This window comes from Corvus moneduloides, chromosome 1, assembly GCF_009650955.1.
Source record: "Corvus moneduloides isolate bCorMon1 chromosome 1, bCorMon1.pri, whole genome shotgun sequence".
In the NCBI taxonomy this organism is placed as follows: Eukaryota; Metazoa; Chordata; class Aves; order Passeriformes; family Corvidae; genus Corvus; species Corvus moneduloides.
Window position 1 is genome coordinate 139,845,273 of NC_045476.1, and position 23,054 is coordinate 139,868,326.

At 37.7% G+C, this 23,054-nt stretch overlaps 1 protein-coding gene across 1 annotated transcript; it reads right to left on the minus strand.

Annotated features, from left to right (window-relative positions):
• Nucleotides 1-4,570: 4,570 nt before the first annotated feature.
• CALB1 (calbindin 1) lies at nt 4,571-23,054 on the minus strand. The gene is made up of 11 exons (XM_032128961.1): nt 22,870-23,054; nt 22,497-22,573; nt 17,802-17,876; nt 13,091-13,174; nt 12,956-13,012; nt 9,914-9,991; nt 7,457-7,512; nt 7,319-7,358; nt 7,178-7,231; nt 6,974-7,045; nt 4,571-6,561 (listed from the first exon to the last, which is right to left on the minus strand). The coding sequence occupies exons 1-11, from the start codon at nt 22,949-22,951 to the stop codon at nt 6,448-6,450; spliced, it is 789 nt and encodes a 262-aa protein (XP_031984852.1). The 5' UTR covers nt 22,952-23,054; the 3' UTR covers nt 4,571-6,447.

The window sequence follows — 23,054 nt, forward strand, 5'->3', positions numbered from 1 at the left end:
CGAAAAATCCCTAGGTTTCACTTGCATTTACAGGCTGGTACTAAGGAAACTTTCAGATGGCATTACTTCTGAATCTAGTCAGTTTATCCATCCCATATATGCAGATGATAAAAATATTGCTCTCCCTCTTTATCCAAATTTATGGAGTTGGTAGTTTTTGTCCCTTGTGCCTCAGACAATGGTTGGAATTCCTCAAAGAAATTATCAACCTCTGGCCTTTACAGCCTGAAATCAATGCCTTTTTCTGTGTTTAAAAAGAGCTCCAACCTGTCCCCATGTGTGTCCCCATGCTTGTGCATGTACATAGTTTTATGTGCTTTGAGACTGATACATTGATGTAAGAGTGAGGACCATAGAATCAATTCAAGGATGTCCTCCTTCAGGTGCTGGTGGCAGTCATGTATTTTTCCACATAATCCAGGACATACGTAACATATGCCAACATCTGACTTTGAAGTCGCTTGATTGTCTTATTAGAAACCTGAAGCAAGCTGTGTTCTGCTGAAAGTGTGGACTGTGTTAGTGGAGGCTTCCTGAGCCTTTCTCCTATGAGTAATGGTCATGTGGGAGATTGAACAGCCACTGATAATAAAACAAAGCAACTGTGTTTATCGTAGCAGCCTTAAAGGTGTTCTTGAGCATAATGTAAAGGTTTTTTATGGTAACCTCTGTTTAGTAGGTGTGTAATCAAGATCACATTCTGACATGACAGCCCTGCCTTTTCCCCAACAAGTGATTTAATTGAGAAGTTAGGCCCATATATACTGGTTTTTGCTCATCATCAGATGCAGGTTCTGCTCATCATTGATGCAGGTTTTAGAAATGGCATATAATGTTTTAAGAGTTACATGTTACTTAACTTACAAAATATTTGCTAATATATAGACTTAGTTAAGTGAAAAAACATAACGCTGTTCTTGTCATCCACTGCTGCAGGAGAATGGAATAGTCTGACTGGGACACATTTCCTTCAGTAAGAGTTGTTAGACTTGGTAGGGACAGGAAAGGAACATTACTATGAAGACATGAATCCTAAACATCTCAAAGTTTATGTTTTACCTAAATACAATATAATACTGAAGCAGCAACACATGGTATCTGAACTCAGGAAAAGAATAAGATGAAGAAGCTTTATAGCTGCTACCTAACCCAGGCAGTGTCTGGTTTGGAAATTCCAAAAGAAGCTGTTCCTAAATGCTGATGAGGATTAGACTGTCCTGAAAAAGGCATAAAATATCGCTAAAACCCAAGAGGTGTCCAATCCAAAAGCATGCTCCACAGCTTTGCATTACTCACAGACTGACATAAAGCACAGTCATCACAGCTACTGTATTCCAAACGTAGCTAAACTGGCAGGAGAGATAGTGTCCATGCTGTCTCAAACCCTGAGATTATTACATTTCTCACCCTGAGATTGCCAGTGAGCCACAATGTAAAGGGAAGGATGAAAAAAAGTACTGCTTTGTGGTATAATGATTTTATGAAGTTGGAGGGACAGGAGGGTGGAGGAATGAGTCAGAAAAGGTGATGGTGTATATTGGAGATTGCAACAGGAATCAGTAGGGTTGCAGAGGCAGTTTAATTTTCATGAATCACAAGGATACTTCCCTAAAATCCAAATACTGTCGCGATAGAGGGGAAACCCAGATGCTCAATATGAGTGATCAGCAGGAATCCGATTTATTGATTGTACCAGAACTCCTTATATACTAACAATAATGGGCTTTATGCATATTCGTAACGGCGCATTCTAAGTGGTTCACGTCGACTAAGCTGATTCTAAACCCCTCCTCAGACCCCCTATCGTGGTCAGCAGTTCTGCTTTTTTCCCTGGCCTTCTAACCACAGATGTCCATTGTTTTGCTGCCAAAACCTAACCTTGCTGGCTCTGCAAATAAACCCATAGTTCAGCAGTAAGACTCAATGGTGGTTCAGTTACTGAGCAAGATACATGTAATATTCTGTAACTTCAGTTGTTACCCAGGATGTGTGGTGCATTGTCTTATGAGACCTTGCTCAGCTAGCTGCAAGGGCCTATGTGCCCGTTCTCACGTAGCCAGCTTCTCAGATCAGTAAGCTGCAAAGAATCTGTATATCCTGAATCTATATGTCCCTTTTCACATAACCAATCTCTCACAAAATACCTTTTTTAAAATTTCTTTTGCATGATCCATCAGTCAAAAGTATTGTCACTTCCATGAACTCAACTTGGAGACACCCACAAAGGGGATTCTTTGTTTTCAACTGAAAAGTGCATCTTGTCTGCTTAATTAAATCTTGAAATTACCCTTTTTATTTCTGCTGGTGATTTACTGTCTTTGAACCTGTCTGTTACAATTTATTAGATTAATTCAGTGCTGCAAAAGTGGTCTTGTGCTATAGTAGGGGCTTATCAACAAGTTATGAAAATCATTTAAGGTTGCAAATGAAAGAGATCTGTGGTATTACCTCTTCACTATGATACCAGAACTTCTGTCAGTCTTTAGTTCTCCTAGTTCTGAGAATTCTCTCCTCTTGAGTATTTTAATTACTGTTGAGAATATTGCTTATATTTCCCAAATTGAGAATTTGCTTCACAAACAGAGGATGATACTGTTTGAGGGAACTGTGAGTTCCTACCTGTCCATACTGGCTTCCAAGTTCATGGGCACACGAACTGCTCATTTATATTTACTTTTTTTCCCATACTGATGACATGTAACTAAAGACACTAAATTGCAAGAAAGTTTGTACCTTTGTCTAACTCCATGGAGCATCTTGTGATGTAACTGCTAAATAAGTAACGCCACTTGAACAAAGGTAACCCCACAGTCTTTTATGTGATCATTTAATATGCAGTGAAATAAAATAGTCTTTGGGATTTGAGTGCACTGACCTGCTTTTAGTTGCTGTAGAACAACTTCAGTTGATTTCAGAGGGAATTGGAGGTGCTCAGCACTTCAGAAAATCAGGCCATGTATATTCAGGTGCCTAAGTATGCATTCTGTATCTTCTCAAAGACACAGCAAGTAGGAGTGGATTTCAGTTTCCCTCCGTAACCAGTGGCGATAACCATGAATATGATGAGGGCTTAGTATAAACCAGAAAAAGCAAAACTTGTATAAAGAAACAAAGCCTTAATTGAGGTTTAAGTGGAGCTTGCAGCAGTGTGTAGGTATTTTGTTCATTGGTGAGGTTCATTTTGCATAAAATGCTGATGACTGTCAGCACCCTGGTCTGTATTCAACATTTGCCCATGAAATACAGTGTTTAGAAATTTCATCAGCTTGTGTGGATAATCTTTTCAAAGGTGGGTAACTAAGTTGTAAACAGGGAGGATTAGATCAGTGCTATGATGCATGAACTGTTGAGGATAGAACAGTGCAGCAGTGAATGAAAGAAAGCCAAAGTACTTGCTTCAAGAGCTGTGTTCAATCCTGATTAAGTTGTTGGTGAAAATTCACATAATATTCTCCATAATGGTCAGCTGGGCAGTGTTAGTGGCCCCTGAGGTGCCCTGATGGATGGTGGTGTGGGCCCAGCTGGAAGCAGGCACTCACTCCACCTAATCTGGTACTGTTAAGGTTTACTTCTGTCAGGAAACACTACATTTATAATGCCAAGGGTTTATAAAGGTTCTCATAGTTACTGTTGTTATTATTCTTTCAGTTTGCTGGTTTGTGCTTTAAAATTACTAGAAGATCACCTTCTTTGATTTGAATACCTAGTGCCATGTTCAATTTTAATCTGTACACATTTAAACTAGAAGAAGCTAAACTAAAGTAGTATGCTTCTATTTTATAGTATACTTATGATTTGTAGGATAGTGAGTTTTGGTATTTGTTAGCTTGAGTGCTTCTTTGCCTGTTTATTAAATTATGTATTTATAGGCAGCAAAATAGTTAATAGCTTCAGTAAAGGGGTTCCCAAGGAGCTCTGTCTCAGTTTTTGTGTTTAGCTGGAGTATGGTGTACCTGCACTACATCATGTAATTAATCTTTGTGCATGCTACAATTTAACTTTTCTTTGGTCACCAGATGTGTACCAGAAGAAAGAAGAAATCTTCCCTATCATCACCTCTCTTACGATTCTCTGCCTTGTTCTGCCCCAACCCTGACATTTTAAAATCAGTCTGCCCAGGAGTGATTTAGAGTATAAAACCTGGAGGTTTTACAGCAGTTTGACCTAGCCATACTTGTCACAATTTGCTTTGCACTGACAGTAGGCACCTTTGCTAGAACTGGGGTTTTAAACCGCTGTCTTTTAATCCAACTTTTATTTAAGAGAAATAACTGCAGGAAACGTCCTGCTTGTGGGTGACTGAGACCTGCTTTCTGTGTTGTGCCCTGCAGCAGAGCCAGCTGGTGGGCAGCAGCAGTAGCAGAAGAGCTTCAGTAGCTTCAGAACGGATCTGTGACAGTAAACTTACTCATGTTCAGGAAGACATATTTCAGTTTCTGTGGTGACTCTGTCAAAACATTTTAAAAGCTTTATCTCTCACTGTAATGATGTAGCAAACATATTTTTACACACAAGGTTTGGGGTTTTTTCTTTACACTATTAAAATGTTAAAATAAGGCAAAATCCAGGATTTCAAGTGCACAGTATGAACAATATCAATCATTTATTGTACTGATAGGCAGATTCACTGTTCCTTCACTTAATGTACACAATTGTATTTCACATTGCATAGAGAAAAGAGGAGACAAGCAGGTAAGACGTTAAATCACTGTGCATGGAGTGGGAGTAAAACAGTGAGAATGAGCTGGCTTAACCTTATTTTAGCTTTTTGTGTGGTTTTCTTCCCAGAAAGATCCCATCCAACACCACCTACCCCTTAACTTTCCAAGGCTCAGCCTGGAGAGAGCCCAAGGCCATTAGGCCATTCCTGAAATGGTATTTAGTTGCTTGAGTTCACCTGAGGAATTGAAAGATTCCTTTCAGTGGGAGTTCATTGACTGTAATCTTGAAGGATTGAGCCTCACTGTTTGAGACGTGTTTCAAATAAAATGCTTTTACTTCCTTTTGTTAAATAAGACACAGAAATGTATCTGAGAAGTTGTATATAGCTAATCTGCTAACCTGGATTTGCTTCTGAAACAGCTGTACATGGAGGCAGCATAGGTTTATTGGCTTTAAGACACAGCCCAATTTCCTTCCTTCTCCAGTACTTACTGGGAGCAGTGACCTGGACATTCCTGAAGTTGTCTGGCGTAAAACTGGTGTAAAGTAAAAAGGGAGCCAGGCAAAAAAACCCAAGTATGCAAGAAGATAGGGCTGCTTCATAGTATAGTTCCCATTTAAAAAATACATCTCTAATATAATAAAAAGCAGAGCCCACCATGTAAACTAAATTAATAAATTGTTATAAAATCTGTACTATTTTTTTTTCTTCATTTAATGTCAAATTTTAATGCTAGTGATACAGACTAGTAATTCAGTGTAATATCCAAGGAGGCACGTTTTTTTAAAATAGTCAGTTTGTCCTTTACATGGTACAGATACAAGAATCCAGGAGATACACAAACTAGACACCAATAATCTTAGGATATTAAATTTAATTATAGATTACACAGAATATGATGTAAAAACAGCAATTTACTAGAATAATTATAACCTGCAAAATGTGAAAATAGTTTAGAAAATGGATTGTCATATTCTCTGACACAGCAATAGTCATGAAAGGTACACTTATCATATGGTAATCTGTGTATTAACTATACTACCTGTCATTTAGCCAGGATTTCAAGACAGTTTAAAGGCATTTATTTCTGAAGTGCCTATGTTTAAATTCAGTAAAACAGCTAGATTGAGACCACTATATTTTTATCAACTACTGCATGGAGATCTATTCCAGATAAATGCTTTGTCTATATGCTATGAATTCGTAATGAGAAGAGTAATTGTAAGACTGCAGAGAGTACAGACCTGTAAGTGGGTGGTTTGACAACTGAAAATATTTCTTAGTGCCTTATTAAATTTTTGAAATCAGACATGCCAATGTCTCTTTCCTATTTCAGACCTAGATCATATTTAATCTGAATTCATGTTATATATTTTAAAACCCGACATTTATTTGTTATGGGAAAGATATGTGTAGATCTTTTTGTTACGTAGTTCAACAAGAAATGTTGCAAGTGTCAAAGGATATGATGACCACAGCAATGTTGGCAGGTTTAATTTTTCTCCAGCCATGTTTATGAAAGCAAGAAACCCAACCAAAACCAACCCTGACATATTTAGTTTCTTTTTGAATATACAGACTGGCCCAAACACTGACATTCTGTTTATCGATCTTATTGTTACAAAAACTGTACATTACAAACAGTATAGAAACAAACTGAAAGGAATGTGCCACACATCCTGGCTAATTTTCTATATGCAGTTTAAAAATACAGCCTACTCCCTTATAGTGCACAGTTATTGTGTAGAATACATCACTAGTTAAGTGGACATGACAGAAGAGCTCTAGTTTTCCTCAGCACAGAGAATAAGAGCCAGTTCTGCTCGGTAAAGCTTTCCTCCATCAGACAAGGCCATGATGCTTTTCTTGTATGTTGCAAGGTTGGTAATGTCTAATTCCTATTTAAAGAACAGATAATGCTTTATAATCCTGTTTAGTTATCAGCATGAACAAGTTTACTTCCAATGGCAGGAAAGGAGAAAAAATCCCAGGTATTCTCAGCCTGTCTGACAATACCACACTAAAATGTTTTTATATATTTGTATGTTATCCATATGACAGCCATATGTTAGCTTGCTGCTAGCTGGTGTCTCAGAAGCAAGCAAGCTCTTGACAGTGTCACTATGTAATCACAACTCCTCTAGTTCAGGATTTACACTGCTATTATTTCCACCACAATTTTTAGTTGTACTTTGACTTCAGGAATTATGACTTAGAAGCTCTATATTTATCTTATTAGGGTGGATTAAAGTGTCCTTAAAATCCAAATTAAATCTAATCTCTAAGGAGAAAGAAGTCCTCTAGGATTACCTTTTTGTTCTTTTCACAGAGATCCTTCAGTAGGGCATCAAGTTCATTTTCATCTATATAGCCATTGCCATCCTGAAAAATACCATTAAAGATAAGTATAAAAATTTATTTTTAATTCCAGAGGTTATGGCTTGTTTTCCACAAATTCAGAAAATAAGTGCCAATAAACTACACAGTTAATAAAAACATTTTTTTAAGACTTACTTGATCATACATCTCAAAGGCATTATTGAATTCCTTTGCACACATTTTGACACCCTAAATGCCAAAAGGAAAACAAATCCATTAATGACACCAGTTATGTGTGATGGTGAGAGGTTACCTGAAGAATGTGAATATTCCTACCTGAAATTTAATAAGAAAATTTTCCTGTACAGGGAGTAGTCTTTGGAGAAAAAAAAAAAACAACAAAGGTCAAAATATTTAACTATTCCCATTACAGCACTTGGTACATGACACTTGTAAAAGAAACAGAAGACATACCTGGCCAGTTCAGTAAGCTCCAACTTTCCATCATTGTTTGCATCAAACATTCTGAGCTGCAAGAATATATAATTTTACATTGCTAATCAAAATTAATTATCCTAATGAAGAAAACACTTATTTGGAAAACTTAAATCCAATTAACTTTATCCTGAAATGATGTCCCCAGGTCACTTTTGCTATGTAATACATTTATTTTAAGTACTGACTAAGTAATTTAGAGTAATTAATTCTACTGCAAAAGCTTGATAAGAAACCAGATGAGCAATTCTGATTAACCTGTAGTAAGGTAGGTCTTAACCTGCCTTCACTGACAAACAAATATCCTGTATGAGAAATGTGCATGTAATTATTTATAAATGAGAGAAGTGTTGATGTGGTAACATTTTACTTTTGACTTAATGTCATGATTGGATACTAGAATCATTATTCTCTATTAACAAAGATGAAAAAAATGTTGGGTAAAGTGCAATAGAACCCAAGGCATTCAATTCCCTACACAGAAAACACCAGACATTTCATTCAATTGACTAGGTCTAAGTATTTAAGTAAAGACAATGTTTTGTCACAGTGATACATTTTCTCTAAAAATGAACAGATGTTGCAGATGATCATATTTTCTTGATGGTATGCAAATGGAGAAATAAATCTTTCCAAATAAACATTATTAAATTATAGCTATAACTATGTTAATATAATTCCACAAAATAAATGATTACTATTTCTAATAACTTTCAATAACTCTACTATTAAAGTGTTTTCTTTTGAGGCCTTGAAAGGATGAGCTCCTGCTACTTGAGAGGCACAAACAGCTTATAATAGCTATTAGAAGCAGATGAAGACATTGCTCCTGCATAGGACTTTCTCTTCCAATATTTATGTCTGTATGGTTCCATTTTTTAACTTTCAAACATTACATTGCACTTGCTGTATCAGACTCACAAAAGCAGCGGACTACAAAACATTGTATTGAAAGCACCATCACCCACACTCCATCCCATCCCCTGCAGTCACAGTCATTTTAGATGTAAGTAGTAGGTAAAAGGAAAAGCAACATCCTGTACTGACATAGATACATAAATGTATATCCTTTTGAAGAGGGAACTAATGTAATGCAATGAAAAAAGACCTAATTTCACTTTGTTAATACACAATAAATGACAAAGGATACCAGAAAAAAGTGACGTTCTACAAATGTTTATTTCTACACAACACCGTGGTTCTTTTTAGCACTTCCTTCCTTTGTATAAAAGCATCTGCTTTGCATGCATTTCCCATGAAAGCAGATTTGCATTTGGGGGAGGTAAGCAGTGGCAGCTGTGAACTTATTTTGTATTTTGATGAGTTGTTAGTGACTGGCTCTGCCTGCCAGCAGCTGCTCAGGACTGTGCATTTTCTACTATCCTTCTGTTTTCTGAGGAGATTATTGGAGAGCTGGGCTTATCTTTTTTTCTCTTATAGCTACATTCTTTGTCATTGTGTGTCTCAGCAGAGGCCAGAACTTACAGCATACTTCAGGATAGAGGTCAAAAAGCTCCCTGAATGAAAATGTTATCTTCAGCTGTGAATGAACAGTGACAATTCTATGTAAATGGCTTATACTGGTACAATGGAACCAGCAGGCCTTTTCCAGGAGAAACACAAGTTTTGTTCTGCCAATCTTAAGCCAGTTTGAGGGCTAGTACATCTACCTAGCACATTTTTGATTGTTAAAAGTATTTTAGGACGAAAACAAGCTGGTAAAACAAAAAATGTAATGTTATACATTTGCTGAAGACCAGAGTTCTGGTCTTTTATTTTCTTGAAAAGCCTATGCAGAAGCTAGTACTGGTCCTTACCATGAAGAACCATAGCAATGGGATGGATGGATTGTTCCAAGGATGGGCTGATTTGAGGCCAGGGAAGCAACAGTTTTGCTATAGTGTTTATCTAAAACATCAGTTTATCTTTTGTGAAGCAAGGGGAGAAGGAATGTGTGAGATGTCTGTAAATCTAAGGAAGCCACCATGCAATGATGGCTTTTAAGACAAGAGACAGACACCACAGCACTGTAAGAAGGCAAAGCATAGAAAATAACACCAAATTAATTTGATCTAAATAATATAATTATGACAAGAACAGTTTTGCTCCCATGAAATGTGAAGATTTTGGTTTTGGTTTTACAAGTAGTGGCACAAGGAAGCAAAACAGGGAAAATACAATGGCATGGCATGATATTATATAAATACCCAGAAGGTTAAAAATTCCTGGGCTTTTCTTCTTAAGCAGTCCTGCAAACTGCCCATTAAAGCTCTGTAGCTGCAGAAATACTTGCAGGGATAGGTGCCACAGCTGTCTCTCTCTTGCAATGTCATAGTCTGACTGGGACCTGGAGGGTCTCCAAGTCATTTGGAGCCTTCCACTGGCTAATGATAAACAGAATTTGGATTAACCCGCTATACCTGTAAATAACCTTACCATTATTTCTGTGTATTCCGTTAGCTTTGAGTCTTCAATCTGCTTATTTGCTTTCTGTAATAAATCTTTCAAGAAGCTCTGTTAAAATAAATAGAGTAATAGGTGAATTTTTATCTACAGTATAAAATGTTTGATTTGCTAACTTCAGATTAAAGTAATGGGAAATACTATTTTACTTCCACTTTAGTATTTACTACTGAAGTTCCAAATAGGTAGGAAAAAAATAGTCATCAACAACTAAGAATACATGTTTCTTTTGGTAAGTTCAAATATATTGCAATTTGTTTGGAAAAAGTAGCTAACAAAACTTCCTGCATTATATGCCATTTGTTGTATTGTGAATTTGGAAAAAAGTTTGGCTTTCAAGTATACTGCTTCTTAATCAGCTCTATCAGTAAACTAAACTAATTAACCTTGGGTCTCCTTGAAAACTTGGATGCCTAATCACTTTTGCAACATAGGAACAATTTTACAGAAAGGATCAATGATTAAGCAAGTTTCGTCCTTGCCTATGGCAGTACCTGAAGCTAGAAGTGAATATTTCTTCCTACCATGTATTTTAAATATGTGCAGCCAATTTCATTGCATTTTTGAATGAGAATTTGGTGACATATGACTTAAAACACCAGCCATTTTTACTTAAAAGAATAAGATGGTTTCCACCCATTCAGTGTTTTAGATTTCTGTACTAGGTCTGTGACATCAAAAATGAAAGATACGAAACTGTATAGCAAGGGCATTACAGGACCTGATAAAGGACCTAATTCCTGTCATCAGTTGGAGTGTCATTATCTTTGTGGAATTTCTGGCCACATTTCAAGATAGAAAATGGGGGAGCTTATAAGAAAATATACTCGTATTCCTGAACCTGAATGCAAGCATGTCAATAGTTGTATGACTAACACCCACTATAGCTCTTCTAGTCTGGCCCCCTCCATGCTGGAGGCCCTTCCTGGTAGCTTGTATAACAAAGAACACGACTGGAATGTTGTGAATGGATGTTATGGAAACATGTTTAATGTTGTGTGCTTCAATGGAAAATAAAAGTGGAAGGGAAATTAGAAGACTATTCAGTCCATGTCTCAAGAAAGGATCCTATGTCTCAAGAAAGGATCCTATCTATCTAAACTTCCTGAATTACTCTCTGATCTGAGCTATTGCCAAACCTTTCCTAATACCGGCAATGATGAAGAGTCTGCCTCCCCCTTAGACAACACATTCTACTCCCATTACTATTGTTAGAAAGTTTTCCTGATTTCCAGCTTAAATTTCACTTACAAAGTTGTAAGTGGGTGTACTCCTCCCATAGAAAATACTTAAAAATGTTCCGTCTTGACAAGAAATACTGATCTAAAAATAAAACTGGACAGTTATGTCTTATTTTTGGTGTTAAAATGGCCTCTTTCTCTGAGGCAAACAAAACCTCATAGCACAGGAGAGATGGACCATTAGAGATTCAGTTAAAATACCTTCATTCTTCAGCTGGTCCTCAATCAGCCCTGCCTTTTAAAAGTCTATTTTAAAATATAGCAGTCAGCAGGCATCACCTAACAGCTGGAGAGTTCTCAAGTGCTACCTTTTCCTGATCCTATCAACTTTAAATACACCAACCTGACACAACCAGTCAGCAGAAGAATGGGCTTGTCTGCCTGAGGGTTACCCTAAGCTTAGATCCCCAGCAAATGTCACACAGATATCGAACACAAAAGAGAAAGGGAAAAGGAAAAAAGATGTGAATTTTTGGTCGTGGATTCCTTTTCTGAGCAGAAAAACTCTAAGATTTTGGACAGTTTGATCTCCTGGTGCTTTATTTAAAACTTACGTAACTCTTCTTTATATCACATATGAGCAAAATAGTCCAAATTAGATGGATAAACACTGCTAGATCTTTCTCTTGCTTTGAATTGCTTTGATTCCTTTGAATGTAAATGAATCAAATGCAGTTGAACTGTGGAAAATGGCACCTTTCTACTCAGAAAGCTGTTGTATATGAGCATCTTTCCTATGAAGAAAGGCAGAGAGAATTGGGACGCTTCAGCTTGGAGAAGAGGAGATTCAGGAGAACATCATCAAAGTATATAAATACTTCAAGAGAGGGTGCAAAGAGGATGGAGCTAGGCTACTGACAGGACCAGAGGCAGTGGCCACAAAGGTAAACACAAAATGTTCCCTCTGAACATCAGGAAACACATTTTCACTGCAAGGATGACAGAGCACTAGCACAGGTTGCCTGCCCATGGAGGCTGTAGAATCTTCATTCTTGGAGAGATTCAAAGGTCATCTGAACAAGGTCCTGGAAAACTGGCTCTGAGTGGTCCTGCTCGAGCAGAGGGGTTGGACCAGATGACTTCCAGAGGTCCCTAACAACCACCCTGTGATTCCATGACACTAACTCAGCATTGACAAATTGATGTTGGTTGTATGACTAGTGAAATAAAATCACTCTTGTTTTACGATTTCTTAACTGTGCAAGGCTGAGATGGCTAATGGGATAACCTAGATTTTGCTCTTATTTGTGCATATTAAAGCTGATATCAAAATCCTACTAGGTTAACCAAGCAGAGGCAGCGTAATTCCATTTGTGTTAGTCTAACAGTATTACAGAGGAAATTGTAGGGTTACGTGGTACTTGCGACAGCATAATCTGCCCAGCACCATAGTGATTAATAGTAGTGATGCTGTTAAGAAAAAACACAACAAAGCAGCCCTTTTCCCTAAGAGGCCAAAATAATAACCAACATAGCTGTCAGAGACTCACCTTGCTTTCTTAATCTTTCTTACTTCTAAGCTACCTAGTACTCTGAGTCACTTGATACCAACACTGATCTGAATTAAAACATGGCTTAAAAAAAACATTGATCAGATTAGAGTTTCACTTTAAATAATTTACTGACGACAAAAAATCAGCTAATTGTATTGCATTTTTGTCATGTTTGAAATGCAAAAACATGCACAAGTGGGTATCTGAAGAAAGAGATAGCAGCACAGGCTGTGATCCAACACCTGTTCTCATGTTATGCATGCTCGTAGATACTGGTTTACCTTAAGTTCCTCAGAATCAATGAAGCCACTGTGGTCGCTGTCATATTTCCTCCATGTCTGCAATCAGAATGTGAATGCTTTAATGATACGTTTATGGCAAGCAGGTCTTACAACAGGCAACTTTTCATACTGTACCTGCATGAAATCTTCACTTGACTTTAGCTGCTGGCATCTGAAGAACAACAGGAAATTCTCTTCCGTTGGCAATACCTGAGCAAGCTGTAACAGAATTGAAGAAAGATTAAATTTTGGCTCTTCATTAGGCCGCCTCAGCCTGTAATAGAGCATGATGATTTTTAAAAGCATATGAAATTCTTTGTGCTCATACTGCCGTATCGCGGCCCCCTTGGAAGCTTCATCCTGCTAGCTGAAGTGTCTGGAAGATGCCTCCGAAAGGCTTCTGGCTTGCAGCTTTGTCATAGTCATCAAGGTCAAACAGAATTGAAGTCTGAGAAAAGGGAGTGAGGTAACACTTTACCAAAAGGGTAGCTGGGGAAAGCTGAAAAAAATTCACCCACGCAGAATTAGAATCTGTGTTAAAATCCTTTGAATCAGCATGAAGGGAAAGCGTAACACAGGGATTCACAGAGGATAAGTGTGAAGGACCATGAATTAAGAAACTGAGAAATACAGACTACTCACAGATACCAAGGAAGAGGAAGAAAGAAAGGAACACTGACATGAAGAACACATGTTTAATTTAAATGGCTAAATATAAGGAAAGGCCAGGAGAAAAAAAAGAAAACAGGGAGGGTAAGGGAAGGCAGTTCTCATTTGTCAGTCACAGAGATGTGTTCAAAAAGAGCTATAAATACCAGAAAGAAATCAAGAGGGCTTTTAGCCCTGCAAAACCAGGGATAGTTCTTCCAATGCCTCTTCTCTACAAAAGGCTTTTTTAAAATCAGACATTATTGTACTGATTATTGAAAATGTTCATTTACTATAACTCAATTTTGGCAAGTGACAAATCTGGAAGATGGAAAGTATGCTGTATAATTTAATGTAGAATCATGATTTGTTTTTAACAAAAGCCCAATTTTTTTTTTTCTGTCCTCAAAATGTATGAAATGTGTTTTGATTAAAAAAACTTTACTTGAAGAATAGACCAGCTGTGCTTACTATGGAGAAAATGGAGAAAGACAGATTTCTTAGCTGCATACTTTTATGTAAAATGACATCTGCAGACTTTCTGGGGTCCCATCTTAAAATTTTGATTCAAATTTTTGTTTTTCTGCCTCCATTTCACACCCTCGAATCTTTTGTTCTGCCTATTTCAGTGCTGTTGCCTAATTGCTGAGGCTTTTTTATTGGGATCCAGCAGAGCCGTAAGTGACTTCAGCTCCCACCCCACAGACACAACAAAGTTATGGAGACATATCTCTTGTTTCTCTTAAATCATATATAGAAGGAATCAGTTAAATTCTTCAGTGTTGGTACAGATGAAAAGACACATCAGAGCACTCTCCTTACAGAAATGGCGCAGCTGATGACAGGCTGTCAGGCCCACCAGAGGCTTCTGAGTACTTTTGCTAAGTGGCTGAACACGAAACCAAAATCGACCTAAGAAATGCATTTTTGTCAGCAGCTTTCAAAACCTACTCCATTATAAATAGCATATACACTTGTGGGTAAGTATATATTTATGTGTACGCAGTAGCTAAATGTGTGTAACTTGTCCTGATTTATGAAAAAATGTCTTTATTTCTCTCATGACAAAAGCTTTGATTTTCAGTGTGCGTTCCTATTTAACAGCAAATGTTGAATGGAAGAACTGTTTAGAATAAAAAAGAGAGTTTGAGAGAAGTGACTGATTATAACAATGGGAGAGGGTTTGCTTGTGTGGAAAATATAAATAAGATGTCATTCAATGACATAGCTAACTCCTGTGAATTTTGCAAGGGCACTGTAAAATAGTAACTGTGAAAGGATCATTAACAGCTTATTAGCACTAACAAACTGTATTTGAGGTACAGAATATATTACCTCTGGAAGAAAATTACCTTATTTTAAGCTATACCTCTCACCCCTTGTAAGTCTCAGGGGAAAACATTAAATTGCTTTTTGTGGAAAACTGCAGTACTGAGGGATGAGTGGATTGTGTGGAAACTGGTTCGACTTCCCAGTCCCAGTTTTATACCACTACCAAGAAGAAAGATGGAAACCTGGGGCTATTTTAAATGATGATTTCTTTGTGTGGATAAGCATAGGTTTACTTTGTGAGCATGTTCAACGAGGAGTGCAGACCACTGTGAGTCTGCTTATAGCAGCAATAGTAGTTTAGTTTAGTGAGCCTTGCTGCTTTTATGGAGAAGGTTGGTTATCTCTGGATCACAAATAATAGAGGACAAAGCCTAAGACTGGTTTGTCTCCTCTCTGGTCAGCTGCAGGGTGAGGTGTGTCTTTATAGGTTACCTAGCAGAAAAAATACTCTCGGTACCTAAAACAATATCAGAACTTTTTCCTAGACATTGTTCTCTAAGTAAATTCAGTTGATATTTAATGCTATTTAAAATTCCTTTCACCTAATAGAGTGAATTTGCTTTTTAAAATCCCATAATAGAGCATGGGAGTACAAAGAATATTCTAGGCTAATAAGTAGTCATTTTTATGACAGCAGTAATCTTCAAATAATTTGAATGAGAAATTGCCGCAGTTCTGAGTTTTGAAACCTTGGGTTTCACAGCCACATTTTAGTAAAAGCATTGGTCTCAATGAGTACAGAAGGTGAATTAAAGGTCTATTACACAATGGCAAGAAAGTGGGCAGGTCAGGCTCTGCCTTTAGCTGGAGGACTCTGGATAATAGCCAGCGAACTAACTGCAGTCTGCTTGCAAAGACAGAAACAACACTTAATCTGAGCTGAAAATCCACTCTTTCCTCTATGAAGCCATCCAGGCCTCCTCTTTATCTCAGTCAACAGACCTTTCCTGAAAATTCATTATTCACTAGCACATTCTTCATCAAATTCTGCATGTTCATTATGAGAGCTGGGAGTCTGAACGGCTTTACGTAAGGTTTTTTAAACAGCATTCACACAATTTTCAAAAAAACTGTTTGATATACTATGTAAACAGGAACAATCTGGAATTACTGCATACTTTTTTTTTTATAAGGAAGGAGAATCAAGTCCAAATACCAACTTTGATATCATACTGCTCTGCATGTACCACACATTTCACGAGTCCCATCAGCAGTTTCCAAATCAAGCATCATGCTGATGTAAGGGAAATAAAATATAGCTATTGGGTTTGGAAACTGCTATATTAAGGGAGAAAGTCCCTTTAGACACTGAACTCCATACTATCACACTATTCAGTTGCTTCCGTGGATGCTGAGTATGTTTGGCACTCCACTGGGGGTGGTGAGCCATATCAGACCCTATTAGATTTGCTCATCTTCACTCATTAAGTCAATATCAGAATCAGAAATAGAATTTGAAAGGTAAAACTTCCAGTTATCTTTCCCGAGTGAAGGAGCACAGTCTTTTTTCAGGCACTGTTCACACATTCTTCTTGCATCCAGTGCTTGCTATATTCAAAAAGACTAAATTGTTCAATAACAAATAAATACGCATCCGTTAGTCCAAAACCAAAAAATTTGTTGTACCAAATAAATACTACTTCTTTCTAGATGCAAAGCTATTCATCAATGCTAACTATTGTCAAAAGATGCACTTTTAAAAATCAGCTGTGGCTGCAAGTGAAACAAATTGTTCATATTTCTATGGTAGTTTAGTCATAATTACATATGCCTTTAAACAAGTATATAAAATTCAGACATATGACAGAGGAGAAAAGGTATCTTGAAATGATCTATTGCATCAGCAGCGATACTTTCCATTGACTTCTGCAGATTCTATTCAGTCCTCTGTTTTAAAATTAGATACTGACCCAAAGCTGGTCACTGTAGAAATTTTGCAGGACTGGTTTGTTTCCAGCTGTTTCTTAATTAGCTCTCTAGGTCAGATTTCTTATTATCAGGAAAAAAAAATAGTATCATTTAATAATAAAACTGCAGTCTCACTGCACTCAGAGTGACATAAATGAGTTGTTAAGCTCAGAGAAGTGACTTCTCAAACTGTAACCCCATAACCCCACAAACTCTCCTTTTTGACTTGCAGTGCTGAAGAGTTAAAGTGAGAGAAAACACAAAGGTTCCCCCCTTCCTAGCAAGTTGTCTAAGTTATACAATTGTTGAGCAGCTGAATGAGGAGAAGTTGTTGGTTATCTTCGGCCTCTTTAGAAAATGGGAGTAAGGAGTGTGAGAATTTTCTGCCTGAAGTTCTGTTAAAGTTCAAGAAAGGAAATCCTAAGAAATTCTTTCTTTGGAATCACAATTACTATTAAAATTTTGTTTACATTTATCATGATTAACATGCTGACTTGCCATATGTGTTGTTTTTCAGAATAGACTACATACAGTGACTGCTTAATTAAGTTCACTCGGGTGTTATCGAGTATCCTAGTATCACTATTAGGAATGGTGACAGAGCATTAGCTCAAAATCACAGGCAGCACTACAGCACATCACTCTTCATCAAATTACCTTTTAAATTTAAATTTCTAAAATGGAATTTTTATCTACCTTGTAGAAAACCAAATCGCTATTGATGCTTATTTTTATTTAATAATGAGAGAAAAGTTAAATTACTTGTGGTGAAAAGTCTGGAATGTGGTAAGGAAAACATTACTTTTTGTTAATGAAAAAATTTTGTTAGTGAAAAGAAAAAAAGGAGAGGAAGAAATATTCTGTCTATCTAAAAATCCTAAGTATTGGCATATTATGCTCACATTGTTCTGTGCTAAATGCATTTCCTTCAAGTAAATTTACAAAGTAACTATCTTACCTCAACTATACCTATTTTTCCATCAGTAGTCTTCCCGTATTGGTCCACAAAAGCTTTCATTTCAGGTGTTAAATCCTAGAAAGTCACAATGATAGAATCATTACTTTAAAACACAAGAAACATACGTAAACTTACTTGAATAATCTATTAGTTGTCAAATAATATTCCACATTTAATGAAGGACTCACACATTGCAGCTACACTCGTCAAGTTTAAATGAAAATGAGCATTGTGTTTTGTCATAAATAATGCCATTCTGATAAATTTTTCTTCCTAGGGAATTATATTATAGCCAGTGGAAATGATTGGCATCTAAATACTTAGAACTCTTATTTTAGTTTACAGAACGAAAAAAAATTACAAAGACAGATGTGTTGGAAGATGTGTCTAACAGTTCCTTTGTTTAAGAGGGTGACAGTGAAGTTCATAGGCAATTATTAGTCCATTTTTTCAGTTTTCATTTTTAAATTAGTAACTCGAAGGCAGTGCGGAATCTTTCAAAATAAGGAAAAAATTTCAGTATAATACATCTGAACACCAAAATAGTTTTTCCACGTCTTTGAGTGGATTTCTCCTGAACAATGGATGCTATTTTAGTCTTAAAAGAACTCATCACAATGTCATGTTTTTCACTGTTTAGTATTTGGTTATCATGGAAACAGAGTCAAAATGTCACTGCTTAAATGTAGAGAGGGAGATTTAGGTGGGAGAAAACTTTAAGAAGTACCTTAAATCTGACAGAATAAAGCCATCATAGTTGTCCGTATAAATTATGGTCCCTGCTATACATCTGTTCTCTAAAGACTATCCTCATTCTAGGTTATGCCAAAATGTGCCAGCCTTGGGGTAAATATCTAAATATTTGATTTCACACTTCAACTTAACCTGCCTTGCTTTGATATGAGCTGTCATCAACCTTCAATACTGATGAAACTTCTAATTTTCATTGTATTTCTTAGAGGTGGAAGCTAGTGAACCATGCAGCAAAAACAGGGTTACAGTCACGTTAAAACAATGGACAATTCTACAGTTATAGATGAAGTTACATCAGACTTTGGAAATTAAAGGTTTAGTTGTTATAATAGATCTGATTATATGGGACCTAAGTGATTTTCTCACTGGAGACACAGTGAAATCTCAGTTGTACAAAGTCCATTGTAGCTTGTCCCAAATTTCACCTGCCAAAGCTAACTAAAATGTCAGTTCCTTGTGGCTGATACAATCACGGCCTAGTATCCTATTTCCGTCAAAGTCATCCATGGCAGGTTAGTAATTTGCCATGGCTTTAATTAGAGATGTGGTTATTAATACAATGGACTTCAAAGTCACCTTTCATCTAATGATCCCAAAGTGGGGACAAGTTTTCTTAGCAGATAGAATGGAGAATTAGACACTCGGATTTTAATTAGTCCTGGTTAAATATTTTACTAATCTTTCTAATAGCAGCTCTGCAGTTCCAGACAGTGTCCAGCCAGTTGAAGGAGGCATAATTGATTACAGGTTAAACAAAACAGGAAACTTGTCCTCTAGTTCATTATTCAGAAATGATGGTGAATTTTTGGTGTTCAGCCAGTTGAAGGCGGCACAGTTGATTACAGGCTAAACAAAACAGGAAACTTGTCCTCTTAGTTCATTATTCAGAAATGATGGTGAATTTTTGGTGTTCTCTTCACCCTCTTATAAGCTGCTTGAAGAGTTATTTATGTTATTCAAATAAATGTTTTTGGTCAAATAAAAATGCCTAAATTTAACCAAGACTAGTCCTAAACCTGATACAGACGCAGTACTCAATTTTTGAAGTGAAGAAACTAACCCTTCACGCCTCAGTCAGACACCTCAGAAAAGATACTTGTCCAACAACTGCAAAAAAATAGCTTTTTTTGATATGATTTGAAAATGTAAGGATAGTTGGCACTACAGAAACACTTACACGACTGTATTCATAAAGCATGCATTTTTGTGCAAAAATGTCGTCATTATCTATATAGGCAGGGAAAGTGAGAAACGGATGTGGAACAGCTCAGACAAGATCCACCTATTGACACTTTATCAACCTCTGCATTAGTCATTTACACCCCAGACTTTCTTTTGGCAGTTGGTGCACCCAAATAGAGAATGTATTGCATAAATGTGGGTCACAATAAACGGAAGCTATGTTTATATACTTTTGTAGCTTTTGCCTTTAAAAAGAGGCAGTTCTTTTAACATGGCTGAAATTATATCAGATCAATTCAGTATCTACCATAATGCATGAAGCAAAAAGGCCTAATGTTACCAAAGCCCAAGCACTAAAACTTCTAAGTAGACATTCCCCCCTTTCAGGGGGGCTAGCCTGAATCAAGCTGTATGCTACCTCTCTGTCTGAGAAAAAGCAGCTGTGAAAGTACAGGCTTACTGAGTGGATTAATACAAGGATTAGCATCAGAACATAATTAGAAGAGTTCTGTAGTTGGGAAGAATATTGGGAAATATTAAACCTTCCTATTCAATGACAGCATCAATGTGATTCTTTAATGCATATGGCATGACTGATGTAAAATCCAGCAATGAAGAATGCATAATTGAATATTTCAAAAAAAGTGAGCAGAAGAGTGACCTGAAATGCAGAAGTTAATGATGACAAAGAAGCTTTGGGGTGTTAAAAGAAGGACAGACAAGGAAATGACATATAACCTACACTAGTTTCTCAATGTGTCCCTTCTGGCTAAAGAATAGATATTCAAAGGTACTGAATTAGTATCCCCTGAGACAAGAAATGAACTAATGAGATGCTTGTTTAGCAAATGAGCCTTCAAACACAAGAATCAGGTTAGATTTGAAACCTAAGATGACATACAGCCATACTCCAGAGCCCACAGACCAGGTGCTGAATTTGGTGTTGCTACTGTAGATTGTTCTTTTCAGCAGAACACTCCAAAGATAGGTTTGAATCAGAGAAATGGGACAGAAGAACATAAACATCTGAGCATTTTTATAATACAGTGTGAGATAATGGCAGGGGTTATTTAAAAAAACCCATATATATTAAAAAATTTGTAGCAGATAAGAATAATCCTGAAAGGTTTTCTGTGTTGCTTTGAGTAGGCTATGTTTTAAAGAGATGCATACTTGCTTTGAGAGAGAAAGATCCTGATCTTAAAATTACAAATATTTTTTTCCTTGAGCTTCTGATTAATTTTTTAACTACTCAATAATATATTAGCATTTCTACTAACAATGCCATTCATGCTAAATATAAAGAGGCTTTAATATCTTCTTTCTACTGGGCAAACTTATGTTTTCTGCACTTTAATATAGAAGAGACATTTGTTCTCTTCCAGTACTTGAAACGTATTGAAGTTGTTCAATCTTTTTTCTGTGAAAAAAAAATAGACTTTTTCCCTCTAAAAAACCCACATTCCTTTCCCAATTTTCTGTTTAGTTTTTTTGTTTTTTGGGTTTTTTTAACTTTTGTTTTGTTTTATTTTATTTTTAGTTTTAGTTTGAACTTGCACTCAGAAAAATGAGAGCCTACAGCAATGTCTCTAACAGGAATTAACTGGTACTTAGACTGCAGTAACATTAGAGGCATTGCTGGGAGACAAATTTTCATGTCTGTAAAGTTTGTACTCATACAATTAATATGATACAATTTTCCACAAAAACAATTAAGATATTAATGTTTTAATAATTAATATTAATATTAATTTTTTTCTGTATTTAGTCTTAGATATACAGGAACTTTCAAAGCAAATTTAGTTATTGAAAAGCTACTTCTCAATTTGGAGGCATTCTTATTATGAACTATTAATGTATTTCCTCCCTGCACACATCATCCACTTAAACTGTAAATTTTTTTTATTTCTTCGGAAGTCTTTTAGCATAGATTCATTTAGACCGATTCCACTAAGTTATATGCTAGAAGTGGCTGTATCTTTACATGCAACCTTTAATTTCATTCTTTCTCCCTTTTCTTTTCCCCCCATATGGGTATAGTTTGGAGGAAATTATTAATTAATGTTTCGATAACTCACATGCAGAAGTGTTTTGACAACACTGTCAAAAACTTCGCTGTCTCTCTGAGCCATTTAAACAGCCAGGATTTGGTACTCACACTCTCGGTGAAGAGCAGTAAGTGTTTAGGAGTCATCTGCAGATCTATTTAGTGACCACCAAGGGGCAGAAACGCATTTCAGCCCGTGCTGCCCATTAGGCATGAAATTAAGAGTCCAACTACCCTGAAGTGTTGGTTTTCTCTCTTTCTCTTTTTTCTCTTTATCTTTGTTTTCGTCCTTTTTCTATTTTCTTCCCTTCCTTCCCCCGCCCCCTCGCCAGTTTTAATGAGTATATACCTGGATCAGGTAAGATTAATTGCAATGGGATAAGGTCCCTTCCAAGATAAAAAGACAGCATCCACACATTTCTTGACTTTTCTTTTTAAGCACTGTCAGAAGTACCAGCTTGTAGCCCGGCAAGGTATGAGCGGGAGCTGCTCTTCAGGGAGGTGCACCCTTGTTTCACCTTCCCAAAGCAGACTATTTATCTGATTTGCAACCTGCGCATTTCTAACCAAGCTATTTCCCTTTTCCTGGCGCGGCAGGTGCATGAACCGTGTGATGGCAAGGGAGAACGGAAGGAATCGGGGCACTGGAGTTTGCTCAAGAAAACTCTTCTTTCCCGAAGAAGACAGGAAAGTGGGGCGAAACATTAACCTACCAAGCCTGCCTTCTTCCGTGCCTGCTGCAGCTCCTGGATGAAGTTTTGTAGCTCCTTCCCATCCATGAACCCATTGCCTACAACAGAAAGAGTTACGGTTGCCGTCACCGCTCCCTCCAAACTCTCCGTCCGCTCTCCAGCGCCGGCAGGGGCGTCTCTGACCCCGCTGCTCCCTCCAGGCGAGCGGCTCCCCGCGCACCTCGCCCGGCACCGGTCCCAGCCCCTGACGGCTCCGGGGCTGCGCCCGAGGCTGCGGGCGGCGAGCGGGGACCGAGCGGGTTTCGGGCGGGCAGCGGTGGGGTCCCCCCAGCCTCCCGCGGGCTTGCCCCCCTCGCCCCCCGCGCCCCCGCCGCCCCGGGGGGAAAGGAGTCACCGTCGGAGTCGTAGTGGTGCCAGATCTCGAAGAACTGCGCGGCCGAGATCTCCACGCCCTGCAGGTGGGTCTCCGCCGTCATGGTGGGCGCGGGGCGGGGGCGCGGGGGGGGCGCTGTCCGCGGTCCTGACTCGACTCTGACCGCGGCCGGCGCGGCGACGACGGCGGCTCCGACGGCTCCGACG

What these genes read in the sequence shown, in the direction of transcription:
- CALB1 (XM_032128961.1), bottom strand. Translation starts at nt 22,951, where the DNA reads ATGACGGCGGAGACCCACCTGCAGGGCGTGGAGATCTCGGCCGCGCAG. An exon ending in GAAAAATAGGTATAGTTGAG is followed by an intron (nt 13,175 to 17,801) that starts GTAAGATAGTTA and finishes ATTCTGTTACAG; the next exon opens with CTTGCTCAGGTATTGCCAAC. An exon ending in CCTTTGAGATGTATGATCAA is followed by an intron (nt 7,046 to 7,177) that starts GTAAGTCTTAAA and finishes GGTATTTTTCAG; the next exon opens with GATGGCAATGGCTATATAGA.